The sequence below is a fragment of the Xiphophorus hellerii genome, chromosome 15, assembly GCF_003331165.1.
Source record: "Xiphophorus hellerii strain 12219 chromosome 15, Xiphophorus_hellerii-4.1, whole genome shotgun sequence".
Lineage (NCBI taxonomy): Eukaryota > Metazoa > Chordata > Actinopteri > Cyprinodontiformes > Poeciliidae > Xiphophorus > Xiphophorus hellerii.
The window spans coordinates 15,692,551-15,719,255 of NC_045686.1; the positions used below are offsets into that span (position 1 = coordinate 15,692,551).

General features: G+C 39.9%; 2 protein-coding genes across 8 annotated transcripts in view; one reads left to right on the forward strand and one right to left on the reverse strand.

Annotated features, from left to right (window-relative positions):
* The first annotated feature begins 187 nt into the window (after positions 1 to 187).
* On the forward strand, positions 188 to 5,539 carry fam228a (family with sequence similarity 228 member A). Of its 2 annotated transcripts, XM_032585148.1 has the most exons (6): positions 188 to 2,528; positions 3,838 to 4,023; positions 4,102 to 4,179; positions 4,835 to 5,029; positions 5,137 to 5,224; positions 5,316 to 5,539. In XM_032585148.1, exons 2-6 carry the CDS (start codon positions 3,844 to 3,846, stop codon positions 5,396 to 5,398), a joined length of 624 nt encoding a protein of 207 aa, XP_032441039.1. In that variant the 5' UTR covers positions 188 to 2,528; positions 3,838 to 3,843; the 3' UTR covers positions 5,399 to 5,539. The 2 variants fall into 2 exon arrangements, with proteins under 2 accessions (XP_032441039.1, XP_032441038.1); XM_032585147.1 differs by having other exon boundaries at positions 188 to 4,023.
* Positions 5,540 to 5,909: 370 nt separating this feature from the next.
* itsn2a (intersectin 2a) overlaps positions 5,910 to 26,705 on the reverse strand; it is a 35,518-nt gene continuing 14,722 nt past the window's right edge. For 2 of the 6 annotated variants that reach the window (XM_032585145.1, XM_032585141.1), the window contains 33 exons: positions 24,681 to 24,823; positions 24,478 to 24,541; positions 23,132 to 23,269; positions 22,947 to 23,053; positions 22,594 to 22,856; positions 22,367 to 22,516; positions 22,146 to 22,286; positions 21,982 to 22,069; positions 21,765 to 21,904; positions 20,406 to 20,486; positions 19,868 to 20,007; positions 19,377 to 19,761; positions 18,613 to 18,767; positions 18,426 to 18,486; positions 17,486 to 17,706; positions 17,359 to 17,393; positions 17,066 to 17,232; positions 16,431 to 16,464; positions 16,201 to 16,322; positions 15,539 to 15,635; positions 15,184 to 15,375; positions 14,913 to 14,957; positions 11,705 to 11,826; positions 11,500 to 11,606; positions 9,873 to 10,056; positions 9,690 to 9,788; positions 9,429 to 9,596; positions 8,597 to 8,809; positions 8,392 to 8,513; positions 8,217 to 8,299; positions 7,508 to 7,591; positions 7,248 to 7,421; positions 5,910 to 6,347 (listed from right to left, as the gene is read on the reverse strand). In XM_032585145.1, the coding sequence (XP_032441036.1) occupies positions 6,196 to 6,347; positions 7,248 to 7,421; positions 7,508 to 7,591; positions 8,217 to 8,299; positions 8,392 to 8,513; positions 8,597 to 8,809; positions 9,429 to 9,596; positions 9,690 to 9,788; positions 9,873 to 10,056; positions 11,500 to 11,606; positions 11,705 to 11,826; positions 14,913 to 14,957; positions 15,184 to 15,375; positions 15,539 to 15,635; positions 16,201 to 16,322; positions 16,431 to 16,464; positions 17,066 to 17,232; positions 17,359 to 17,393; positions 17,486 to 17,706; positions 18,426 to 18,486; positions 18,613 to 18,767; positions 19,377 to 19,761; positions 19,868 to 20,007; positions 20,406 to 20,486; positions 21,765 to 21,904; positions 21,982 to 22,069; positions 22,146 to 22,286; positions 22,367 to 22,516; positions 22,594 to 22,856; positions 22,947 to 23,053; positions 23,132 to 23,269; positions 24,478 to 24,541; positions 24,681 to 24,823 (4,477 nt within the window). In that variant the 3' untranslated portion in view covers positions 5,910 to 6,195. The remainder of the gene's footprint in view (positions 6,348 to 7,247; positions 7,422 to 7,507; positions 7,592 to 8,216; positions 8,300 to 8,391; positions 8,514 to 8,596; positions 8,810 to 9,428; positions 9,597 to 9,689; positions 9,789 to 9,872; positions 10,057 to 11,499; positions 11,607 to 11,704; positions 11,827 to 14,912; positions 14,958 to 15,183; positions 15,376 to 15,538; positions 15,636 to 16,200; positions 16,323 to 16,430; positions 16,465 to 17,065; positions 17,233 to 17,358; positions 17,394 to 17,485; positions 17,707 to 18,425; positions 18,487 to 18,612; positions 18,768 to 19,376; positions 19,762 to 19,867; positions 20,008 to 20,405; positions 20,487 to 21,764; positions 21,905 to 21,981; positions 22,070 to 22,145; positions 22,287 to 22,366; positions 22,517 to 22,593; positions 22,857 to 22,946; positions 23,054 to 23,131; positions 23,270 to 24,477; positions 24,542 to 24,680; positions 24,824 to 26,705) is intronic. The other 4 variants (XM_032585144.1, XM_032585143.1, XM_032585142.1 and 1 more) reach the window with 4 other exon arrangements.

The window sequence follows — 26,705 nt, forward strand, 5'->3', positions numbered from 1 at the left end:
CAATCCATGTGGCCTCCCCCCTGTCCCGTCCCGGATCCACCAACAAAAAGAAAGTAAGAAGGAGGTGAAAAGATATGCTATGACCTGGCCAAGCCCTGCCCCGCCTGTCGGTGCGCAGTTAATACCCAAAGATGTCACAGGCGCTTTCTCTAAAGGTGTCCAAATGGTCACCTAATAAGAACTCCTTAGCTAATAGAGGTCGCATTAAGACCTTAGACCTCCTGCAGGCTGTCTCGACTGCCTGCTTTTGAGGCCTGCAGCTCTAAAGAATCTCCAACCATGACATCTATCCTTGTTGTCTCTTTTGTTTTAATGTAAAATTATCTGCTTTGTCACCTCGAAGCATCCTTACACATTTTAATGTCCAGGACCCCAGGTTCAGGTTCTGGAGTATTAATGTTGATGTCTTGAAGGTGACCTCTAAGTTCAGTTCCGTTCCCAGGCTGTGCAGGCATATCCTTTCAATAAATCTAAATAAAAAGTACTGACAAATTTTTGGCAATCTTTTTATTTTTATGTAGACAGGGTGGTATGACCATCTCAAAATGATAAACATCAACATCCGCCAACTTGCTAATGATGATGTATATTGATTCAGTGGAACTACGCTAAGAGCTCATGTAAAGAAACTAACTGTTGCGATTCACATGTCACATGTTTGTGAAGCAATCCATTCATTAGCTCAGTCATTTAGCTTCCCAGTCGTGGCATGAATGAAGGAAAGGAGGGTAAATGTGTAAATTTACCGCAGCTTGTGGCTTTTGGCAACTCCTGCACATGCATTTAATGTGCACATTACAAGTAATAGAGAGAATATGCAACATGCTGCTTTAGTGTCGAAAGTTATCTATATTACTTTATTGGCTGTCTTATTTTGAAATGATTTTAATAACATATTTATGAAAAGACCTGTTCAAAAAGAAGAGGGGAAACCTCCAAATGGCAGCCCCCATTAATTTTGCAGTCATTCCAAGGAGTCCTGCTGGACGTAAGGGATGAACTCTACTGGACATGACGGATCACGTACCACCCAGTTGATCAGCTAAATGGGTGGGAGTCTGGTGCTGCAGATCGATGGTACAAGTGGTTTTGGTGAGAGCATGAAAGAGCATGGTGATACCTCAAACATGGGTGATTTGGAGACTGATTTAACACTCTGACTCGTGTCACAAACCATTACAGACAGCTACTTACGCTGGATTACAGCCTGTGTGTTGTAGGACAACTTCATTTGATCAATGATTGCTTCCAGAAGAAAATTACAAACACTGCCAACTTTTACATTTGCACAAGCCTTAAAAGAAAATGTTCCTCTTAACTTCATCTCTTTCAATATGTTCAGCAATGTGTGTTTTTTTTAAGAAACTAGAATTGGGGGATGATATATATGGTTAAAAAGGCATTTTTAAAAGTGTATTGTGGATGCTTTTGCTTATGGGGAAACAGCAGCCCTGCTGAAAAAGCTGAACTTAGGTAAAAAAAATGAATGGCATAAATTTACTGGATTATTAAAAAAAATTATATAGCTCAGTAATTTCCTTCAAAAGAGGAATAATTTCAGATTCCTTAGTTTATTTTAATGATTGTGGTATACATGCAGCTAATAAAAACAAAAAGTTTAGTTTCTCAAAAATAATTTTGCAACATATGTGTTTCAGTCACTATGAAATCTGGTATGAACTGTAATTGGTTTTGTATTTGGTTTATTTTTGGTTATTGATTTTCTTTGCAATAACCAAAAATTATTTCTTTGTGTTGAAGAGCTTAGTTATTTGTGTTCCCAGGGTTTTGGTTTAGATTCTCATCCTATGATTAGTTTTTTGTGTTTTTCTGCACTTCCCTTATATGTAGGGTGTAAGGAAAAGGAAGAACAAACAATGCAGATTTCTGCTTTTGTTTTTAATTAGTTTTGATCCTCCATGCCGTTTGTGTGTATTTCTCTGTTTACAATCTGCCCCAGGGCAGCTGCGCCTACAATCCAGCAGTCAGTGTGTGAATGTGTACTTGAATGGGAATGACTATTTTATTGTAAAGCAACTTTGAAGGTCCTGAAAAGCTCAATATAAGTCTCATGTCATTTCGTTTCATTATTAGTAATTTTCCCTCAACTCCTCTGTTCAGGTTCTCTTCCAGCTGCACCGTAAAGTATTCACACATGGTTTATATGGAAGCCTACATAAATAAATGTTCAATTTGCCTAACCGCGGACGCTTTATATGTAAACAGGTCCAGTTATTATCCAGAAACATACGTTCCAATAAGGCCCAACCAGATTGAGACGTTCAAATTCAAAGCCTTTTAGGTGCGTTCCGCGGTCGTCATGGTAACGGAAAGCTTTAGGTTGGTAGGACACCTGGAGGCTGAAAGGAACCTTGGCTCCCTCCTCCTTCCTATGCAAGTTAAAGTCTGTTCTAAGACAGTCGGAGTAGTTGGAAACCACACGTCAGCTCTAGCCTGTGTGCGGATATTTAGATTTAATACTGCGACAAAAGACGAAGAGGAGGAACACTTGATTGCAAGTAGAAACGGTAGGTCGTAACGTTCGCCATATTGTGAGTGGCAAGTGAGCTTCCTGAGCAAATGAAACTCTAAAATTGACCTTTTAACTATTTTTCGATAAATCGTTTTTAATGTACGGTATTTTGTGTTCATTTTGGTATCAGTCATTGGCACTAAAGTTCAACAGTATCAGCAAATAAAAATGAGCGTTCAACCACTTTGAAATACCACGTGGTTACAAACTTTAACTCAATTTAATTTACCTCTGAAAATATTTCAAACCAGTTAATTTAAATGATTTTATTAAGTACCTAAATTGCATTGTTCTTTTGTTTAGTCAAAACTTAACATCAGTTTTATCAAATTTTTTTTAGGATAAGTAAGATTGATCATTTTCCCTTGTCCATTTTGACAAGCACAATTAATTTCCTGAAGGAAAAAAAAAAAGTATTAAAAACTGGGGTTGTCTGTGTGTGTGGGGGGGGGGGGACCTAAAGACGTCATACAGAAAAGTGGGCTTTTTAAATTGCAGCAATCTAAAACGTGGAAAGTGTAGTGAGATTATTAAGCAAAATGTCACAGGACCTTCCATTTTTTCAGCAAATAGCAGAAAAAGATTCCACAGCAATTTCTATATTTCAAAATGATGATGCTGAAAGTTGAAGGTTCTGCGATCAAACTTTAACTTTCTGATTATGTGTAGTCTTACTGCACTTCCCATTGTAGTTTAGCATAATTTTTCTGCATGTACTTTTGTGCTCTAATTAAGAGTACAAGCCTGTAAATTCCTATCAACTAATAATTTATCACCACTCTCCGAATGTCAGGGAGGTTGTATGTGTGGGGGGGATGTTCTTGCTGAGCAACTAAATGAATAAGAAGATCTTAGGTTTCTGAGGGATGCTGCAACTTATGTTGGACTACAGGAAGAAACACATTGAAGAAACAATTTTGAATACACTTGAAATAACATTCATGTTCTACTTGCAACATTTGCATAACAAAAGGAAGCAGATCATGTTTCCAGGCTGTGATGGGCTGTATCTGTTGTGCTGACTTCAGCTCTCCCCTGCTCACCTGCGTGTTTATGTTCCATGTTCTGTGAGCTCTGGGTGGCATTCATTCAGTGACGGATTATGTTTCACTCCAACCTTAGCAATTTCTATTTTTTTATTCCTCTATTTTGTATCTTTAAACCGGATGTGGTAGCAAACCACTTTACCTGTGAGCTTCTGACTAGGATCTGCTTATAAACAGTTCTCAGTATATGGAGATTAAACTGATCCCTTTATTCAAAAGCAGTAACAGGCTACCTAATTCATACAAATTATGTTTCAGAACTACATGGCTGCTGTGAAAGAAACCACAGAAAGGAGATGGAGTATAGCTCAGCCGAGTGTGAGGGCAAAGAGCAGTTTGGCGTGTGTCAAACCAGGAACATGGAATCTGGTCCCATCTCTTTGCGGGCCAAGGTACAGCTTTAAACAGGATCAGCTCTGTCATCCCTCCTTCAGGCAACTGCAGGTACTACATTCATCCCAGCTTAGTGTTCCTGACAAAGAAAGCCTGTGTATTTTCCTCACTTCTTGTGTTATTGCTTAGGCTAAGATAAAAGAGGAAAACGAGGAGGTACAAGAATTACTTGAGCGTTTATCAAATCGAGAAAATGGGTTCATGAAGGTAAGGCCTTGAAAATGGTTCATTTGATCGGACATTTTGCGTTTTGACAGACCAACACGCATAATTGTGAACTGAAAAAAAAAAAAGAAACATGGTTTTCAAAAGTATTTGCAAAAAAAAGTATAAGAGCTAAATGAACATAACAAATCTCAGACTCAAAACTCAGAAATGTCCATAAATACTTTTCATTCAACCAGTCTGAGTCTGAGCTATCTTGCAAAGAATGGCCTAAAATTTCAGTCTTAAGATATCCCAAGATGGGATATCTTGTGTCCTAAGACACAACTATAGCATTTTCTGTGCTATAGTTGCACAGAAAGTTGTTCTACATTTCATTGGACCAGGGGTCTGAATACAAATATATAACAGGCTTTACAGATTGTATCTTAAGCAGCGGAATGCCTGCATTCCGTTTTTACATCAGCTTTTTTGGGTTAAGGTGTCAAAAAAGTTGGTAAAGGCATGCATCATTTTCCTTGTTCATAACAAATGTCCTACTTCGTTTTGATGTATCACACAAATTCCACCCAAATACAGAGAAGCTTGTGTTTGCAATATAACAAAACATAGAAAGAGTTAGAGGGATCTGACACTGTGCAACCTATTCACCTGCTCCTCTCATTCTGGCTGAAATCTCCCTCTTTTTGTTTTGTAGGAGAAGGAGTCTTTCCTGACTCAGAGAAACATAGAAGAGCTCAGGAAGAAGGAGCTCATACACAAGCGCTGGACTGAAAACGTGTGGTTTCCCATCCAGATGAGAGTGGAGAACCATACCTCCTCCTGCTACTTCATGGACTCCATGAGACACCAAATCATGCACAGTCATTACCTCCTACACTGTCAATCTAAGGTGAACTCAATTGTGGTGATCACTAAAACATCCTTCTGTCATCAACAACATAAAGAGACTTAAAACATGCAATGATCTGACAATTACATTCTCTCCTCCATCCATAGATAAGAACATCGGGCTCAAGGGAGATACGTCAATTAAATCTTCAATTAAAAAAAAAACTTAAGAGACCATCTTGTGCTTGTCAAGCAGGTAATATGAGCACTAATCAGTTGCTAGTTTAATAAGTTAGTTGTGTTATGCTTTATTATGTTACGTGTTTTATGCCCCCCCTTTGCTGTAGGATCTAAACCCACCTCCAATAAAACCTTGGAGCGACCTCAGACTGGTTCCTCTCTTACCAACTCTCTGATGTCTCAAGACTAACCAGCTTCTTCAGACCTTATAGTCTCATCTGTTTCCTACATTCATCAATGCTCCAGAAAAGGATGAAGTCAAGGAAATCGAAGAAGCTGCCGGCTTTCTAGATGTGAATGCTTCCAACCAAGAGGTTTACCGCATCTAAACTCACCCTTACCAGTGACTGCATCCAAATAAAACCTACTTATGTTGCTAACTGTCACGTAAACTGTCATTTAAAGCTACCTTTGAGAGCTTCAAGACTCAAATAATTGAACTACTTGGTAACAGTGAAAGGGACAAAAACAGTTTCATTTATTCTACTGTGCACATTTATTGGTATATTTTCAAATGAAATTTGAAATTCTGAATTTCAGGATTACAAGTTGAAGTTGTGTGCAACATCAGGTGCTGTGTACTACTGCATATTGACATGGAAGGAACTGTGCAACTATATTTATATTTGGCAATGTTGCTTGTGATATTTCATCTCTTCTGCTGGTGATAAAATAGCCCTAGTCAAATATATTGGTTAATATATTTAGTTGCAAAAATTGATCCATTTAGCAAAACTATATGGTTTGATTCAAAAGCTTTTTTTTTTTTTTAAAGATTTTGATTTCACTGTGAATAAGAAAATATTGGCAATTTTTTTTGCTACATTTAAGACTGGAATTGATTATAAAACGCCTTGATTGCTAATGAAAAACACAGTAGGGACAGCAGAACCCAAACTATTCAGCTGCATAATTTACAACAGACAGGCACTTTCAGCACATAAATCTCCTCCATCAATAAGCTAAGGGTCAGATGTCCAATGGGGTTCATTTGGTTGCCTCGTACAGCTGGAGGTCCAGTTTGACCGACACTTCTCCAGTTGGGACTTCGTGCAGGAGCAGGCGACGGGTTGCCGCTCCTTTACTGTCCATGTCTTTCTTTATAGTCGCCACAGGAACCTCAGCGCGACCCAGAAAATCTGAAGGGAAAGACATCTGTCACGCCAGTGAGCTGCTTCAGACTTCATCATCGTCAGCTGCTTCTAAATCTCAGTTGATTGTGAATATTTGAGGCTAGCAGGGTGGATGTTTGATTAATTTTGGTTTAGAACAAAATTGGTGAAAAGATGAAAACAGTAACATAAAAATGACCCTTCCGATATTATTTTGTCTAAGTTTTGACTGTTGTTTGCTTTTTGGTATCTGGATGAGTTTGAGACTCATTAGCTAATGTAGGATTACCTGCACATCCCTTTTATATGGAATTGTTAATGTTAGGGTAATACTGTGGTTTAAATGACTTCCTATTTATTTTCTGAACCAGAATTACTTTACAGTATTACTTATAAAAAAAATAGAACTAAATGTGCAGCATTTATTTTTGGTGTAAGCTTTAAAATAAGCATAATGAAACATACAGTTTCAAATATGTAAGTACACCCATTCACAGACTAATAATCTGTTATTCAGCTTTGGCCAAACAAAAAATTCATCTAAATCACATTTACCAGCTATAATTGACAGTTTGTACAATAGCAAAATCCAGTCCAGACAACACATACATAAACTGTAGATTTGGACAACAACATACAGTATTTTATGGCTTCCTTTATTTTTTTTTTTGTCTCTGTTCACTTTCAATAATTTAATTTTTCAATTTTGAGATCTTTAATTATCCCAGGATACAATTAAAGGAAGTATTTACATATCTAAGACAATCCTTAATTTTTGCTGCTTTCAAGTTTGTGTTCTCTCTAGAAAGTACTGCTAACTTAGCAGTTAGCTGATCCTTTAACTAAACAAACCTTGCTGATATGTCTGGTAGATTGTTAGAAAACGATTAAAGGCCGACACATCTCATGTTCTCACATATCACTGACCGTCGGGTGAGAATTGGTCTTTCTCGAACACAGTGATGCTCAGGACGTCCTGGTAGATGTCTTTGATGAAAAACTGACAATTGAAGTTCCACTTTGGGTTCAGAGTGTCCAAGACCGGCCGTGACGTGTAGCACTGAGCCCCCATGGTCAGCTCACAGTATGGATTGCTCTTACCTAAAGAAAGAGGTAGATTTCAGCTTCTCTTAACATTGATTATTAATTGATGGAAACTGATTTGCCTTCTGTTGTTTCTGTCTCACCGTTGGGCTTGCAGGCCTTCAGCTCCTGAGCTTCTATGACCGTCACCAGCAGGCGACCGATTCCACTAGACTTTAAGGAGCGTGCTGAAATAAATAGGAAAGAATTGATGTAAACAAAGGACACATTTTGCTCATTGTGTAGAGCAAAATTATTAAAACAGGTTCTTATATCATGCAATTCAGTCTCAGAGTTTGAAGAGCTTGGAGTAAAAGCTATATATGTCCATTACAAAAAATACTCTAGTAAAGGAATTTAATCTTTGTGTATTTTTTACATTTTGGTTCATGTCTTTACATTGGATTTTCTCAAAACTCAGTAACTTTCAGTCTTTTTTTTCAGTCAGGATGGTGTTTGCTTATGAGGTCTTCCTAAACATCTCAAGTGTAAACAGATTTAACCGTTTCGTTAAAATGTCATTTAAGAAATTACAGATTTTACATGTGCATTACCATAGTCATTTCATGCCTAAAGACTTTGCAAAACCTGAGGCTCTGTTGGAACAGAATCTGCCAAAATTGTTCAAGTTGTAATCATGCAAGAACTTGTTGCTTTGTTTTGTTCAAGTCAATTAAATTTTGATCTAGTCGTCATTCATACAACACTTCCAATATTTTTAAAAAATGTGAATGCTTCTGCAGGACATTTAAAATCCCACTCAAGTTGAACATTCAGACAGATTGCAAATGCGCCCAATAGCATGTGTTTAACCTTGGTATGCCTTCTCTCTCTTTTTCTTCTCTGTTTCTATGAAATGTTCAGAGGCTGCTTTAATTTTTTGGACCCACGCTGTCCTACCAAAACAAAGAAGACATGTTAACACCCAGGGATATCATCATTACTACAGGTCATAGTGCTTTGAAGAGCAGCATCCGCTCATGGCTACCTCTCGCTTAAAGTCTCTGTTTTCAGGGTGTAGACTCGGTCAATGTGCGAGACGTGAAAGAGCGGCTCATCACTGGACGGGTCCGCCGGCATTTTTACCAAAACCTCATTGAGAAACAGTGGCTGGGAAGACACACAATATGTAAACACCTAAAAAAATTTTTTAAAAACTATCACTCTCCAGAAGCCTTCCCTTAAAGGCGTACCGTCTTGTATATCTTCAGCTGCATGTTGGTTTTGGGGCTGAACAGTTTTTCTGATCCTGAGGAGGAGAAAGGCTTGGCGCTGTGTGTGAGGAGGAGGAAATCATTGAAGAGGAAAGTCCACAGCTCTCTGCTGCTTTTGGTTTTGAACAGCCGGCCGCTGTGGAGCAGCTTGCGGGGCCCGAGGCAGTTAGTCAAAGAGCTGAAGACCAGGTGCTGCAATACAGATGGAGAGAAGCTTAAAGGTGACCTAATATGCTTTCTTGAACAAGTTAGGATGGATCTATGGGTTCCACAAAACGTGGTCGCTACATGTTTTGCACAAACTCCTTCTCAGATAATGAGATTTTAATCTGCTCAGTTCTTTCTATTTCTAGTTGTTTTAAGGTCACTTGTTCCTTTAAATCCAAATAAGCTGCGGGTGACCACGCCCCTCAACTCAATGTTTACACTCGCATGTGAAAACAGCTGCAAACAGATGTGCAATTGTACAACTACAGTATACATCAAAAGTCCCACTTTTGAAAAGCAAAAGTGGGACTTCCTGCACAACCAACAACAAAGCAGCAAAAAGACTTTTGAATGGGAAGTCAACAATATAACATTTGTCTTTTCCAGCAGCCATTGTACAGTGTATACAGAAGTAAAACCAGCTGACCAAATGGGCTGGAGCTCCGCTTGGTTTGCTAGGTGAAGGGCTGGGCTCTGCTGGGGTTGCTAGGTAACGGCGCAGTGCCCATCAAATGTGAGGTTTTCCAGACACCAAAAAATATTAGCTTATTGCCCCCTTTAAGCCCTGGCTCGACAAAGATCTGCCACGTTTGTGTGTGTTTACCTCTATAGGGCCCTCACACTGAATGTGGTTCTGTATCCACTCCAGGCGGTCAGCATTCTCCTTTTCTCTGACCGCCTCGTTGACCTGAGAGCACAGCTCCTCGGCTCGCTCCAGGGCTTCACGGAGCGGCTCGCGGTCCTCATGGCCGTCTGGAGTGTGCTCAAGGATCTGAGCAACGGGAAGACAATGAGGCGCAAGGTTACCACAGGAAGTAAAGGAGAAAGGAGAGAGATGGCGATAAATAGGATGTGATGAATGTACATTCTTTATGAGCAGAGGGTAGCGGGTGAGCCTCTGCATGGGCTTCAGCAGGAAGCTGGACAGTGGCATTCCTTTGCAGCGGTAGTTTGTGGCAACCTTCTGCTCAAAAAGGAAGGAAAATATTAGGAAAATAGATATCGTGAAAAAACATTTGCCCGTGAATTGAGTATTTATCATTTGTACCTTGAGGAAATTTTTGAACTCAGGCTGATTGTGGGTTTTGGTCTGCAGGAGAGCGGCAGCGTTGAGCTGGGAGGAGCAGAAGCAAACGTACGGCTGCATGTGAGCGAGCTCTGAAGCCAGCAGGTCTCCAATCAGCTGGACCGGCATGTTCTCTCCTCCCGTTTGCTTGCGTTCACGCAGAGCACTGGCGCACACAAATGATGAGGATGTTTTACACATTTTACAGATTTTGTTTGTACATGCGGTGCCTTGCTAAAGTGTTCATGCCACTTGGAAGTTTGTCACATCTTTTCACATAACCAAATCAAACCCCTGTGAATCTTGTGTGAGACTCCAACATAATTTAGTGCATTAATTGGAGAAATTACAGTTTTCCACAATTTTGCAATAAGAGTCTGAAAAGTCCATCGAGACATCCAGTCAAAATAAAGCTACATGCCTTTTAGGGTATGTTTCTACCAGCTTTGCACCTGTAAAGACAGAAATTGCTCCACTTTTTTCTCCCTGCCTATTGGTTGAAGACTTTGTACAAAACCAATTTTCAAGTCTTGCTAGAGATTCTAGTTTGGATTTAGGCTTTGACTTTGACTGGGCCATTCCAAAATATGATTATGCTTTGATTTAAAAAAGAAAAAATCACTGTAGTCAGGACTACAGTTCTTCCTCTAACGTTTTTTTTTCTCCAGAGTTGTGTTTATGTGTTTATTTCCATGCATCGGCCTATCGACTTTTAGCACGTTCTCCTTCCTTGGAGCACAGCATGTTACTGCCATCACCATCAGGGTGACTTCCACACAAAATACAAAAAATGTTTTGTGACAGAGAGGGAGGGGCTATAATTTAAGAGGATATGGACATTTAAAAAAAAACAGTGTATTAGAACAACCAAAAAGAGTTTTTGTTTATCAGTGTGTGGAGTAAATTTATGGAATGGTTTGAATGATGAGTTCAAAAAAGGTACAAAAATAAACCAGCTTAAAAAGCTGCTTAAAAAGGAACTAATTGGGAAATATGTTGTATAAGACAAGTGTTTCAAAGACAGAAAATGCTATTAATTATATAAAAATTCTTTTATAAATAATTGGGTAACACGTTATTTGACGGGTTGTGAATAAGGCTGTCATGACACTGTCATAAACATGACATAACAACCTGTCATGAACATGAATAAGTCTTCATGAATATTTATGACTGTTGTCATAAAGTGTCATTTGGTAAATCATGACACTTTTAATACAAAGTTGACATTATTCAAAATGTCTTTGCTATGACAGCTTGACATTAACCAAGGAATCATGAGCTGACATAAATTTGTTATAAAAGTATTACTGATTAAACTTTAGCTTTAATAACATAAAGCTTCATATTTTTTAAAGTTTAATCAGTAATACTTTTATAACAAAATTATTGCCCTGTGTTGCCCTTGGATGGACAGGTATGTTCTTTTTTGACATTGTGATTCAAGTCTCTACATTTGATTTATTTTTATTTTTTTAAAGGGACAAAGTATGGAAGACTTCAAGGGCTACAAATACTTTCATACTTTCTTATGAAAGGCTGAAATACTTTCATAAGAAAACATATGCTTATGTTTTCTCTCTCTCTTTTTGTGACACTTGGTACCTACTTGAGCAATCTGGTGTTGCACATAATCAACTCCCTCCAGTTGACAAAGATTGTTGCCATCTCAGCTTCTGTCAGGCGACCTGACTCGGACATGGGCTTGTGGAACACCTGAGCACCCGTCAACAGTCCAAAAAGTCAATTAAGCCGTTGTAGATCAAGAAATTCAATTAGTCTTAAAAGAAAACAAACAAACATTTGTTTTGTACCTCTAGGACCAGCTCCAGATCGTCCACATAGGTCTCCTCAGTGTGGAAGAGCTCATGAATATAACCCTGTCTCTTCCTTTCCTGAGGAGTCATTGTGTCCAACGTGATCAGGTCTGCACACCCTATTTCACACACACACACGCACCCAAACGCATGCACGTGCAAATACACACAGATTCACACAAGCATAAGAGGTGGATGGCACACAACAAAGCATATAAAAACACTCCACAAGCGCACGTGTCAAAATCCTCTTTTATTATCAGTCCTTTAATGTTATATTTACAGTTGTCGCACCGAGTGAGGCACATTGTAGCTGCAGTGCATGAATGAACACAACATACTAAGCGATGTTAACAAGAGTGCTACCAAGAAGACTGCATTAAATTAAAGCACCTCTTACATCAGAGAGCCCTCTCCTGATGATTGCATAGGTGTAAATGAAAAAGTAGCAGAAGAGCTGAAGCAAAAGAGCCGCGGAAGACTCAGCTGGTAGTTCAAGTCTTTGAGGTTCAAACGTGGCAATACTTACATGTAAATGTCAGCACAGCACTGTCCTTTCAGTGTCTGCAATGTTGCTTTGTATGCTTATGTTTTCTCTCTCTCTCTCTCTTTTTTTTTTTGCTGGTGATATCACAGTTGAGTACTTAAAATTTAAACTATGAAGCAGTAATGTAAATAAGAGCGCCTAAGAACTGAGTCATAAAAATACCATTCAAGTAGTTGCTATGTGGCAGCGAGCAGCGAGGAGGAGATTTAAGCAACAGTGAATCTTCTCATTGGTCCAGTTCAGTAAAGTTTAGTATTAGTGCAAGAATGAGTGACCCTATTAAAATACTATTATACCTCTAATACACAAGCTTAGTGTAGAAAACTAGTTACTTAAATAGTGTATTTAATACCTTGCAGCTAATTTCTTCCAGATTCTTTTAGAGTTTGGCCCAAAATAACCCACATGGATGTCAAAAGTTTGCTAGAATTTATTGTTAATTTTTGCATTGATCTTTGAGTTTATAGCTAAAATGACATAAATTGTCATATTTTGGAATATTTTTTTTATTTGCTTCTCTTTCCCTTTTTCCATCATATATGTGCATGCATTCTGCTGGGGATTGTTACATTTACATTTCTTTTATTGAAATCCGTTTGAGTGCAAATTATTTTTGAGCTTTTGATTTGAAAAGGAATCTTAAATTTTTCACAACATTAAAGGTTGGATTTTCCTATTACTTATGAGATTAGCCTGCTACAGGAGAAATTTAGTTCAATTTAAGGTGCTTCAAAACTACTAAGCAAAATGCTTCACCAGTTTGCCAATGACTGTGAAGGGTAAGAAATGCTTAATTGTGGAAATACCAAATGTAAGCTTTTATTAAGTGATTTAAAAGTTTGCAGAAACCTATAACTATTGCATTTTTAACAACAGATATAATAATAAATGCATTAATAAATAATCAAATCTATTTTCCACTTGTTTATATCATTCTGAGTCATTAACAAAATAGTTTACTAACTTAAAAAATTCCCCAGCAAATCAAAATTTGGCATGTACACGAATGATTTTGGGAATGATTGATTTAAAAAAAAAAAAAAATTAAAACTAGACTTTCCATATTTCTGTGTTAAAGGTACAAAACCTCCCCCCTGCTTGTGTCGAGTTGCCTCCACCTCACACTCACCCTGGTTAATTAGTGGAGGGGAACAGGAAGAAGTGAAGGGCAAGAAATCAATAGTCTAACAGGAAAAGGTAAGAAGCAAAACAATCAAAAGAGGAATTGTAACAGAGGAGCAGAGGACACCACAGTCCCAAATAATTCAAGAGGAAAGTGAGGAGCTGGGCAGTTCTGCTCTCGCTGGCTGCCGGGTTCCCTTTTGCCTCAGGGCTATTCGCTCAGACAGGGGTGGTGGTGGTGGAGGAGGGAGGGGCAAGACAGAGGAAGAGGAGAGGAAGAAGAAGAGAGTAAAACCAGCACTACTGTCCTACAGAAGGAGAAAAAAAAGTGGATGAAGCAGAGGAGGCGGGGAGATGAGTGAGATGGAAAAAAAGGGGAAGAGAGACAGCAGACGGTTAATATTGTTTTAATATTAATGCAGGAGTCTTAACATGCACATGCATTAATAATGCATTTCTGGAAATGTAAATGTTGTTACTAATCATTACGAGCTGGTGCGTGCCCACCTTTTATCGCCTCTCATTTCTGCACCGTAGCGCAGAGTGTGCGTGTGGGCGTGTGTGTGTGCCGGGGCTGCGTGTGCGTCCATCAGGAAGACGTTCATTAAAGTGAAAATTTCATTGTTTTTAGTGAGCGTGGCTCAGCCTAATTAAATGTCAACTGTGTTCGCTCTTGTTAACAAGAAATGTGCTGCGGTGGGCGAAAAACACACATCCTATGAATACTAATTCGAACGCGCTCCTCTCATTAAACAGATGCTTAAACCCAGCTACAGCATCTTGCTAAAATATTGAGTTTGCTTCATTTTGTCATGTCACAACCAAGACCTTCTATGTGTTTTACTTATTTATGGTACATCATTATGAGGTGGAAGGAAATGGACGCAACATTTTAGACACATTTCAAAGACACGCCTCATTTTCCTTCCGTTTCACAATTAGGTACTGATTTGTGTTGACCAATGATGTAAAATTATGTTAGAAATTGTGGTTGTAATGTGTTGACACATACCTACCTACCTACATACATACATATATATATATAAAACAAGTAATATATATATATATAAAACAAGTAAAGAAGTTTGAATATTTGTAGAAAGTGCTGCGCTCATAAATCAGTGCTAAATGTCCAATGGAATCACCTCTTCAATTAAATTTCCAGAAATGTGAGCGAAATGATTAATGTGGCAGGTTATCAGTGATTTTTCTTCTTGATTGTCATAGCAAATTGTAAGAATCTAAAATTATAGAAATTACATTTAACTTTTTTGCCCAGAGATTGATGAATTTATAGAGTTCAAGAGACTCTTGGCAAAAAAGTTTATCATGAATATGTTGTATTATTCCTTCAAATGATCTTTGAAGCGAGTTGGCTTAAAAAGCCTGATTCCTCCTTTTTCCTAATTTGTTACTGCAAAGGTTAAAATTACTCATTAATTTCTGCAGCAATCAGTGAGAAATGTCTGGAATCAGGCCTTTTAAGCGCTGGAGAACACCAAGTCCCTCTGTTACTGAAAAAAAAATCTGGCTTACCATGACCACCTCCAAGCTCTGATAAGGATGAGGAATTTAATGTACCTGGATCAAACCAAGGTAATCGATAAGAAAGTAAAACTTTCAATGTTTTTCTCTGTATTTGCAGCTTTTATTTTCTCCTTAGAGGAAGCTCTCACACAGTTTTTCCCAGCTGCTGGTGTCAATTACTGCTTTTTCTCTTAAATGCTGCGATGGAAGAAACGCCTTTTCTACGAGAATTGTTTGTTCAAAAGGGGGAAAAAAAAACAAAAGCGCGAGGTTTACTTACACTGCTGGCTGGGGTCTGACTCTGTTGTCATCTTGACATAATTGGTGGGCAGCAGGCCCGTGACCCCGTTGATTTCACCTTTCCACCAGTCGGGGTTGGTCTTGTCGAGGATGTTGATGAGCTGACCCTTGGAGAAGCTCAGCTCGTCCTGATTAGCAGCAGCGTAGTCGTACATTGCGATAACTTGGCACACTGGGATACACGAGGGAGAAATACGGTGTGTTAATGAGGTGTCAGCTTACAAGGAGGAGACGAGTCCTGGTTATTAGGTTTTAATATCAGACACATGCATTTATGAGTAAACTCCATGTTGGGTAGCAACAAATCTTTGGGCGCAGAGTGTGGTGGCAGTCACCTGGCAGAGGGGAGAGGCAGGTCTTGGTACTGGACGGTCCCAGTAGCTTGACATGGGACGAGTGAAACCAGCCTTTCTGTCTCTTTTTGCCCCGAGCCTGGAAGTATGAAAAATAGTGACCAGGAGTCCATTTTTCAACAGCTTCATCTGTTTTGGATTCTAAATAAAAATGAAATTAATTGATTTTTACAAGTTTAAAGGAACATTAACAATTTCAAAGGAACAAGAAGTCAAAAATGTATTCCCAAATATGTGTGGGTTCCCAGTCGCAAAAGAAACAAACCTCAAAATACTGTTAAGTGAAAAATAAAGAATGTTAAATAATTCGGTGAAAAATATGACTTAATTTTTCAAAAAAATGTCAATGTATTCTTCACAAATAAAAAAATAGAAAATTTCTTCATTTATTATTTTCTTTACTTTTTACTTATAATGATTAAAGCAGCAACACACACTGAGCTACAATTGGCTATCAATGAAATTAATTACCGTGATCATTACACAGTAGAAAAAAAAAAAAAAAAAAGATAATTAACCACACCAAACTCACTGAGCAGTAATCAGAAAGTGTGGTATTTAGAAAAAATCTTTTGGTTAATAAATACAAAATAATTTCTATACGGTCATATTTAAAAATAGGATCCAAGGCTGTGATATCTGACCTGCAGTTCTCCGAGCCACCACCCGGTGGAGTTTTTGGCTCTGACCACAATCAGTTGTCCTGGAGACAGAGTCAGCTGATAAGCCATTGGGGCCTCTGTGGCAGTGACAGCCTGAACAATCTCTGGTAATCAAGCAGAAATATCCAAAAATGAAATTAAATCAACATTTGTCCACCTGACTGTGTTTGTCTTTGAGTTGAATGGAACAGAGTGAAAGGCCGTTGTCTCACCAGGTTTTTTGATTGAAACTCCAGATTTTGATGCCTGAAATTAGTTAGCGAAATGAAAAAAGGCGTTAGGACATAGCAATAACAAATAGGAAATGACTAATCTTAGATTATTTTTATTTATTACCAAAAACATTTATCGTGCAACAAAATGTTTTAGTTACTCATAAATTTTTTCATGTGTATTTTATTAAAGGTTAACTCCAAGAATCAACATAAAGAAGAATAAAACTGTAAAATGAAGGAAAAGTGATAAATCTTTTTTTTTGTAAATGAAAATAAAAGTATGTTGTACTGTTGTATTCAGCCCCTTTAACCCCACCTAATTAGTAAAATACAGTTCGCCAGCATTCCCAACAGACTTGTTAGGGCAAAAAGTGGTTCTTCAAAGTATTTTCTTTAGGTAATAAATACTAAATACATAAGCCCATTGGATACAGTTTCAATAGAATATGGTTGAAGCAAAATGTAGAAAATTGAAAATGGAAATGAAAAAAAAAACTTTCACAAGAAGCTGTTAAACAAAGGCATAATTTCTCTAGCATTCAGAAATATAATCATTTGACATAATTGCATTTTTATAGATATAAAGGTACGGAGCAACACCACGTTTTGAAAAGCGACCAGATTGTTCTCACCTCTGGCTCAACGGGACGGACGTAGTTGGAGGGAAACAGTCCTGTCTGGTCACCGATGCATCCTCTCCACCACTCTCCTTCTCTCTCTGTCACCATAATTACGTCTCCTTCATCAAACGTCAAGTCACCTGTCTCTGGGCTCTCGTATGTGTACAGGGCCACATACTCTAGTTCAGACAAACTCTGATCAGAATAAACTATAAAGAGTCCATACGAAGCCTCTTTTGGCACAGCTGTGCCACGGCTATGATTTTTTTTGTTTTTGTACAGACAGGATGATGAATGAAACTCACCTCCTAGCTGAACACTTGAGTCTGTTGTGTCCACGCTACAATTAGAATAACACATTTATTAGAGTCCAGCAATCGATTAAATTTCAAAGCTACACTTAAGTCTGTGTTCTGATGTGCGTCTTCGTACTCTGTGTTGCTGCCTGGCTCCGGAGTGACGTGGCTTTTTGGGAACCATCCCCGCGTCCCGTTGAGCTGTCCCAACCACCAGTCGTCCCTCTGCTGCAGCACGCTTATGAGGTCGCCCTGCGAGAAGCTCAGCAGAGCTCCGCCCATGTCCGGCGAGAGATTGAGATGAGTTTCTGAAGCAGGCGACCATGAAGAGACGGCTCGAGCGGCGAGAACCGTGGACTAGAAAGGCAAAATACAGGAGCCAAGATTAGAGTCACCATAATTAGTGACAGCTAAACCCTTTAGAAACAGGACTAATGTAGCCAAAAAACATATTTATGGCACCCTGCATAAGTATTTATTTTGAATTTTTTCACATTTGTTTGCATAAAGACCTGTCATCTCTACTAACATGCTAGCCAAGTGAAGTAGTTGTTAAAATAACAGGAAATGTTATTTTAACTCCTTAAAATTGGGGTTAAAACATACTGCCATATATACATACATCGCTACTAATGTATGTATACTTAAATGTACAGCAATGATCCAAAAACAATTTTACTTAATCTCATGCTAAACTATGCAGAAGCTCGGTCTACACTGATGAAGATTAACTCACTTGGCCATGCTGAATGCTTAGAGTGTCTGACATTGCAGGGGAGCTGGACTATTTTTTGATAAATTTGGGTAATCCTTTAACACTTGGACCACCTTAGATTTTGTGCATAGAGCCTTAGACTTTCATTTAAATATTGAAAACAAAAAAAAAAATAAGAATTTGTGTGCAATTTTCAGATTGCAGTATTTACAAAGCTTCAGTTAAAATGTGAAATACATTTTTATACACACTCACATATATATACTCACGCTGGTGTTGCACTACAAGAAGCAGTGCAACAGCAGCGTTAATAAAACAATGTGTCTGGGATTACGACACAACTTAGTGAAGCTTGCCTCACCTGTGAAGCTGCTGGAAACAAAGGAACCCTGCTATCCTCTGTGGCATCCACGGCAACGTTTCTAGATAAAACAGGAAGGAGAGATCGCTCTAATATCACTGAGGCCTTTTGGGACTTCCACACATTTCTACTTAGGAAGTAAAAGTTTGACCAACAGCATCAATTGGATTTTGCTGCTTCTCGCTACCTTGCATTTAAAGGAGGAAGACTTGACGAGGCAGGGGCCATCTCAGAGGTGGGAGGCGTGGGACATTTCTCTGCATAACTCTGGGGGAACCAGCCCCTTTTTCCTCGGTAGTTCCCACACAGCCAGCCGGGTTCACCGACAGTGTGCTCGTCCACCTGCATCACGAGAAACACACTTTGATCTCAGTAATTCAAAGCCAAAAGGCTGATGGTCAGGTGATAAACACAATATGTTTTAGCGTTTCAAACACCTGCCACACAAACATGTTACAGTGATAATCTACATGTCGGAGCAGAAATAGGTCAATAGCATATAAAAGAAAATTTTAAATTAAATATATATTCATCTTTACATAAATATAGAAATACAATTACTTGCAAAAGTCTTAGAAATGATAAATTACTGTGACAGAATGACAAACCGTTCTCCAAAATCGGAGTCTAAATATTTATTTACATTTTTAAAGGAGCATGTCTGTATTTGACAGCATAACAAAAAAAATTGTTAAAAATAAAAGCAGTGTGAAATGAGTTACTGGGTGAAAAGTAAATACTTTTTTTTTTTTGGTCACTCACTACCAAAAACTCTTTCAGGAAGATGTAGTGGATTCTTGGGGTGAATTAGCAATGTTATGTTTGGAGAAAATAAGATGCAAAAAGAGAGAAAAACCTCTCAGAGGGTCGATTATGTTTTGGCTTGAGCTGCTGCTCGGGACACTTGCTGGCAGAGGGAAGCGCTTATTTAGCAGAGTGTGCGCCTCTCACCTCTATGAGACAGTCTGCATCTATACTCAGCTCATCTGCGTTGCGGCCGAGAAAGGAGTACAGGGCTCTGTATGAGGTCAGCTGGGCTGCTCCCCTCTCCTGTTCTTGTTTCTTCCTCTTTTCCTCCTCCATTTCTTTCTGTTTCATCTCCTCTTCTAGCTCCCTCTTCTTCCTCTCCTCCTCATCCCTCCGTCTCCTCTCCTCCTCCTGCGCCTTCTCCTGAGCCGCTCGGAGGCGAGCCTGCGCCTCTCTCTCCTCCTCCTCCCTCTGCCTGGCCCTCTGCTCCTCCTGGAGCCTCCTCTGTCGGGCCTCCTCTTCCTCCCTCTCCCTCCTCTCCTGTTCTCTCCGCTCCTGCTCGCGCTTCTCCTCCTCCACCTTCGCCAGTCTGCAAGAATCAAAGCGTGTTTTTGTAACCCGGCCTAGGTGACAAACGCGCAGTTTCACAGGAGAAATGCAGACGGGGATTGATTTAAGAGATCACTGGGATTCACCTTGCTGCTTCTGCTTCCTCTCTCCTCCTCCGCTCCCTCTCCTCCTCCATGCGCCTCTGCAGCTCCCTCAGCTTCTCCTCTTTGACTCTGTGCAGGTCATCCAGGACGGCCTGCTGCTTCGTCTGCTTCTCCCGCAGCTCCTGGTTCAGGCAACAACATGAGGATTTCTCTCAGAACAACGTAAAATCCCACTAATATTCTGTATTTACAAGTCATCATAAACTGGTGTTTACTTGGAAACTTAAAGTGACATGCAGACATTTTGGATGTGCTGTGTGTGGATGTGTATGCGTTCTAGAACAGAAAAGGAGCAAATTTAACATTGTGCGTGTGTACGTGGGTTTTACCCTGAGGGAACATCCTGTTTACAAAGAAAAAAAAAACATGTTATTGTTGGATGAAAATGGGAAAAGAGTAAAGATTGTGGCTAGAGAGAACACAGGAGGTGAAGATGTCCGAGAAAGAAAAAAAAAGACAGCTCAGAGGGGTTGCCGAAAAAGATAATAGAGTGGGAGGCAAAGAAAGGATGAGGGATGACCTTGATGAGGAGGAAGAGCTGGCTGAGGCAGGCCAGCAGGGAGAGGAGGCCTCGCAGGAGGCAGTCATCCATATCCCCAAGCTATGCAGTAAAACACAAGTCGGAACGATAAAAAAGAAAATAGAGGAGAAAAGTGGATGGAGGCGGTGAAAGCGAAGGACAGTAAATGGGGTGAATCCAATAAAAGATGGAAAAACATCATTTCAAGGAGGATATGAGAAAAGATTGAGGAAGTGGAAAGATGGAACATTGGATGCATTAAAAAAAACATGAAGTACAAAAAGATCCAGGTTTGGCAGCAAGAAAGAGAAAGAAGAAGAAGACAAAGAGTTAAAAGCTCCAACAGCAGTCAAGAAATCGTTACGTTAAACCGAAACGGAGGAAGGATGACAATTTTTGATGCTGCTGCAAGTCTGAGAATTACATAAACATTTGCCCGTGACAGGGCCCTACTTTACGCCTGTACTGAACCACGGATGGTTTAGCAGCTAATATATGTTTCTGAGTCGGTAGGTTCTTAAAAATAATTACAAGACATGGTTTTCTGTGCTGCAAAATCTTATCCAGCTGTTTTATTTTTCATTTAGCTCGAGAGGCATTTTTTAATCTACCGTTTCGCAGTCAATGTGGTGGGAAATATGGGAAAGAAAGGACACAATTTGCAATTAAACAAAAGAGGTAAACCATTTAAACCTGGCAATGAGCAGGAAGGTTGCGCAGGGCCACAAATCTGTGCAGCTAATCTTAATGAATCCAGCAGCGCATGACAGTGATGTAAGAAAAAAAAAAAAACAGCAGAGTAAGGAAGGGGAATATTGACTTTTATCATAATATTCTGTGATATTTATTGAGGTAATTATGAAATAAAATAATAGAATCTTGCTGTCTTTTCTTAGCAACTGCAATGCAGTCATGGGCAAACACAAATACTGCTCTGAAAAACCTGTTTCTTCAGGACATCAATTCCTTAAAGAAGGATTGTTTTTCCTCACAAAACTGCCCACAATAATAGCAGGGATGGAGTTTGTCTGAGTGATTTGCAGACAATTTCCATCAACATAATGTTTTGCATGTAAGCCTAAAAATGGGCTGAATAAAATATACAAAACCCTCTATTCAGGAATTTATCTAAAAAAATCTCCAATTAAAACCTGAAGAAAATTCCTTAATATTTCTGGCTCCAACTTGAAAGTTCAACACTGCAACGCTTCCTACACCCGATTTGCAATAACCTCAACAAGAGATGCAAATTAAAGGTAGCATCTATTTTGGATTTCTTTGAGAAATATGCTAACATCTGAGTTAACTCATTGAACCTGAGTGAAGAGTCTTCAGCTCTGTGTGCTGCTGACCACTGACCTTGAGCTCCTTGTTGTACTGCTCCATCTGGGTCAGTTTGTCTGTTGTTTCCTTTTCCAGGATGTCCAGCTGATCTTTGAGACGGCGGCAGTTCCCACTCGACTCTGCGGCGCTCCCCATGAGAGATGTCAAAGTGGCCGCTACGTAACACAGGTCAGAGGTCAGAGACAATTCAGCCACCCGTGTCGTGTCTGGATGTTGTGGCCGTCTGACTCACAGGGCAGTTTCTTGAGACTGATGTTTCGCAGCTTCTCAGACAGTTGCTGTTGCTCTGGAACTAGCTGTGACAGCTTCCTCTGCCATTCCTAATAATAATAGTATTATTTGCAACCATTACTGACAGAAGAGTAGAGCTGGAAGAGGCCAGAGAAAGGTTCGGACCTCAAACTCAAGCTGAAGAGTGTTGATCTCAGCAATGCGGACGTCTCTCTTCTGATTGATGAGGTCCACCTCGGCCTTCTGGATCCGTCTCTTGCTCTGAGCGTCACGGAGACGGTCTGAGATCTGCTTGTGCTTGTTGCCCTGATAAACAATAAACTAGGTGTCAAACTGACCAGATTTGACCAGGAGGGGTTTAAACATCAACATTAGCGCAGCCTCACCACTGCCTCCAGCTCTAACTCGAGGCTCTTCTTTCTTGCCCTAAGTCGAATGATCTCCTCTTGCTCTGTCTCTTTTCTCCTTCCCAGCTCCTCTAACTTCGCTCGCTCCCACTCTTCCCTCCTCTGGCGCTCCATTTCCTGCTTCGCCGCCTGAACGTACAATAACAGGCGGTTAGCGAAAAGCAGACATCTCGACGCTTGTCCATCTGAAAACGGCTCCCACTCGCCTCCTTCCTCTCCAGCTCCCTCAGCCTCTCCTCCTCCCTTTGCCTTTCCATCTCTCTCTGCCGCTCCATCCGCCTCTCCTCCTCCAGCCTCCTCCTGTTCTCCAGCTCCCTGGCCTCCCTCTCCCGCCGGTCTTGGGCCTCCTTCTCCTCCCGCTCCCGGCGCTCCCTCTCCTTCCTCTGCTCCTCCACCAGAGCCAGCCGCCTTTTCTCCAGCTCAGCACTGCCGCGCGCAAAGTTCTCCTTGAGCTTGTCCTCATAGGACACTGAAGGGACGAGAACCAGAGACGTAACGAGACCAGAGAAGATACCTTAAAAAAATAAAATAAAATCATGAACCGTGAAGATGGCCGCACCACTGCTCTTGTTCTTCTGAGGAGGTTCGATCTCTGTTGTGTCTATTAAACTTGGACTTATGTAGGGTCCTGTTCCATTGAGAAGCTCGCTGGACTTAATTCCTCCTCTGAAATGAAAAGAAGAGCCTTGTTTGCTGTATTAAGCTGCTTGTCTTTGCATATTCAAACCAAACTCTCTGTTCTACCTGAGGGAGGGGGGTATCAGGTCCTGAGGCAGAGTGAGGGGAAGTGGATGTCCAGTCTTCGCCATGTCCACCAGGTGCATAGCCAGTATGAACTCCTCAGCCCGCAGCTGACCGTCCTTATCAACATCTGCCAGGCTCCTGTGCACAAATGACACATAATTGTAAAGTATTTCTCACTTAACAGAAGGCAAACATTCTCTAAAGGCGTTTTTTAAACACCTGTGGTGTTTGTTGCCAAAAATCTCAAATACAGTCAAATCTGACCAAAGCACAAAGTTCAAGTTATAAATCAGGGGTCTCAAACTCCAGTCCTCGAGGGCCGCAGTCCTGCAACTTTTAGATGTGCCTCTGCTTAGGTCATTAAGGCTCTGGAAAACTGATCTACACAAGGAGGAGGTAATTAAGTCATTTCATTCCAGTGTTTTGTACCTGTGGCACGTCTAAAAACTGCAGGACTGCGGCCCTCGAGGCCTGGAGTTTGAGACCCCTGTTATAAATGCAGTCAGAGGTTGGCAAACTTCACAAGTTTATGTTTGAGATATGATGCACTAAGATACGTTTTTTTTTCTTACATATTTCTCAAAAACAAACAGACTGGACGTGTAGAGAGAATCTGATAGCAGGTTTGGACATTAAACTGCTTGTAGACTTTTAATGTTCTCCTCTCTGGCGGTGTAAAGGTGAACTTAATAAAAATCTGCCTTGCTTAAATGGTATGTTTGTATTTTTTTGCCTATTAAAGAAGCCCTCATATTTATACCCCATCAAACAGGAAGTCACAGATTGATAAAAGTTTCAGAAAATTCTGATCAGATTAAAAAAGAACAATTTAAAAATGTTACTTATATTCATTTTTTGACATGGACAGTTAAAATTATTTATTTCAATGTGTGATTTTTTAAAATTAACATTACTTAGATCGTCCTACTATAATAAAAGATTGTTTTACACATTGGTTAGCCAACTTTATTGTGGGTGCATTTCATTTCTAAAGCATTTGTATATACAGTAATGCTTACATTGTGCCGTAATACGCATAATTTTTTTTTAATAGTTTTTCTTGGTATATTTGCAGTTACCCATTTTTTGTTTGTTGGACAAATACAAATGTTTAAACCAGCAGAACCAGCAGAAAAATCTGATCCAAATCGTCCAACCCAACTTCTGAAGGAAGGAAAGAAACTTAAGACAATTTCTTTAATGCTGCTCTAACCAGCTTGTTTGTTTTAAAACAGAGAGAAATAAATTTGACTAAATAGTAAAAATAGTGATACCAGAAAATAGAAATTGAACTTTAAAGATGAAACAACGCCAGGCAGGAATTACAAAGCAGACATCATACGTACCAGATGGTAGCCAGTTGAGTTTGGGTCAAGTTTGATGCCATCAGCGCATTTCTAACCTGAGGTCCTGCAAAGTAAAAATAAAGAAAACACACTCAATACATAAAATGTGAATTTGGATAAAATATGTATCTGTATAACAGTCTAGACCACTTATGAGCAGCCAATTGGTACCAAGACCTTTGAGTTCACTTAGTTGGACCGACCTGACAAGTAGCCGCTCATGAGTTTGTCGAGTGTATTGAACTGCTGACGGTACTTGAGTCTCGAGGCCTGTGGAACGGCCCAGTCCCCTGAACCCATTTTTGGAGAGTTGCTGGCCAGTGATGTGGTGGAGGAAGAGTTTGAACTAAGGAAAAAAGAAAAGAAGAAAACAAAATTTTATAATATTGCAAGTTCTTAACTAAAGACAAAATAAATTGGAAGTCAGCATTTTTCTGCTCCAATCCAAACCCAAACTTTTAAATGACAGGCTCCCTGCTGCTTTTTATTTGCTCTTACTAAGCCAGAGAGGGATTTTATGTTGTACAGGGGAAAATATGATTGTGTTTTTATTTTTGTTGTGCTTTGCATGCTTGGGGTTTGTTTTTCTTTTTTTTCCCGTTAACAATCCAAACGCACTAGACTGAAGGTGCTTGTCTAGGGAGGCGGAGCGCACTAATTGGCCGCCGATACAGGTGTCAGCAGAGGCTGATTAAAGCCAAAATAAAAGGAGCCTGGATGGAAGGAGGGGAGAGGAACAAACAACCTGTTTCCGTAGGCTACAGAAACCGACACGCTGCGGAGCGAGGGGAAGACGGAATCTGCACGTCAGGCGCAGAAGACCGGGAGCTAGATAAACGGCCCAGTACAGAGGATTAGGGCAGAGGAGAACCTCTGCCCGCGCCTGTAAGTAGTGCTCTATTTTGATCAGAGAGTAGCCATTAGCAGGAAGTACGTCTTCCGGCGGAGTTTTGGTGCGGGGATGCTGGCGCTTTCCTGCTCTTTCTTTTAGCTGGATCGGGCGGAAGAGGGGCGTTGCACGCCGAAGAGTGGAGCGGTGCTGGAGCATCGTCCCGTCAGCTGGGGATTGGCGACGGAGTGCGCTGCAGACGGATTACCTCCACCAGAAGCAACCTAAGAAGCGGAGCCCAGCCTGTGGCCTCGGATTGGTGACTTTTAGACAATTACTGAGCCCTGGATTTTATTGAGGACAAGAGGGCGGTTTTATTGTGCCACTATTCGTGACTTTTATTATTATTTTTTGGTAATAAAATACCTTGCGCCTGATCGCTTTGCCGTTTGGGTTTTTGAGTTGTTTGCTCTCCCTTGTACCAAGGACAGAGCGTGGGGCCATATTGGCTGTCAACATTTACATGAATGATGGTTTAAAACATTACTAAAGTAAGGCACAAACTAAATTCAATTCAGTTTACTGATATAGAGCAAATTCACAACACATGTCTGACTTCAAAAAACATTCAGCAGTGACAAACGGCTAACTATGTTGTCACTGGTCAAATCAGGGAGGGGAGCAGAGAAAATTACTGAGTCTAAAATTTCTTTGGTAACCAATGCATTCTTTGAGACAACAGTAAAAAGTAGATCCAGGATATCCACAAATGTGTTTTCATATTATACAGTGTTATGAAAACTTGATTTGTAATACAGAAAGAGGTAAATATGGATTAGCTTGTATTTTTTTCCCTGCATACTTGCACCTTACGTACAGCCTGCCGCCTACATTTGAGGTTATAGAGACATCATGTTATTTGAAGCTGTGAAATTAGTGAAGATCCCATTTCTATCCTTTCTTCAAACCCACGCAAAAATGCCAGGAGGAGTCACTTGGTTACAAGATAGCCACAAAGAATCTGGGTTAACACAAAACCTTTATACATCCTGGCATCGTCTTTCTTTTCTTCTCACTACACCTATTCCAGGAAGAGATTTGATGTTTCACAAAAAGCCAGATGTTGACAAGTAGCTGTTGCAGTATTTTATCTTGCCTTAAACATGTAAAGTTGAAGTCAAACATTCTGCAGCAGAAACATTATTGAGAGAATAATTTGAGATTAAAACAATAAGCAGTAAATACAAGTATGTCTCAAAAAAATTGGTTGAAAATCTAATTTCAGAAAGTGTAACTCATACTTTATATAGACTTATTACACATAGGGTGATACATTTCAAACTTTTATTTCTTGTCATTTTGAAAATCCTACATAAATTTGAATGTGCACACCCAGATC

What these genes read in the sequence shown, in the direction of transcription:
- fam228a (XM_032585147.1), top strand. Translation starts at nt 3,829, where the DNA reads ATGTTTCAGAACTACATGGCTGCTGTGAAAGAAACCACAGAAAGGAGA. An exon ending in CCTCCTTCAGGCAACTGCAG is followed by an intron (nt 4,024 to 4,101) that starts GTACTACATTCA and finishes GTTATTGCTTAG; the next exon opens with GCTAAGATAAAAGAGGAAAA. An exon ending in TCCTACACTGTCAATCTAAG is followed by an intron (nt 5,030 to 5,136) that starts GTGAACTCAATT and finishes CTCCATCCATAG; the next exon opens with ATAAGAACATCGGGCTCAAG.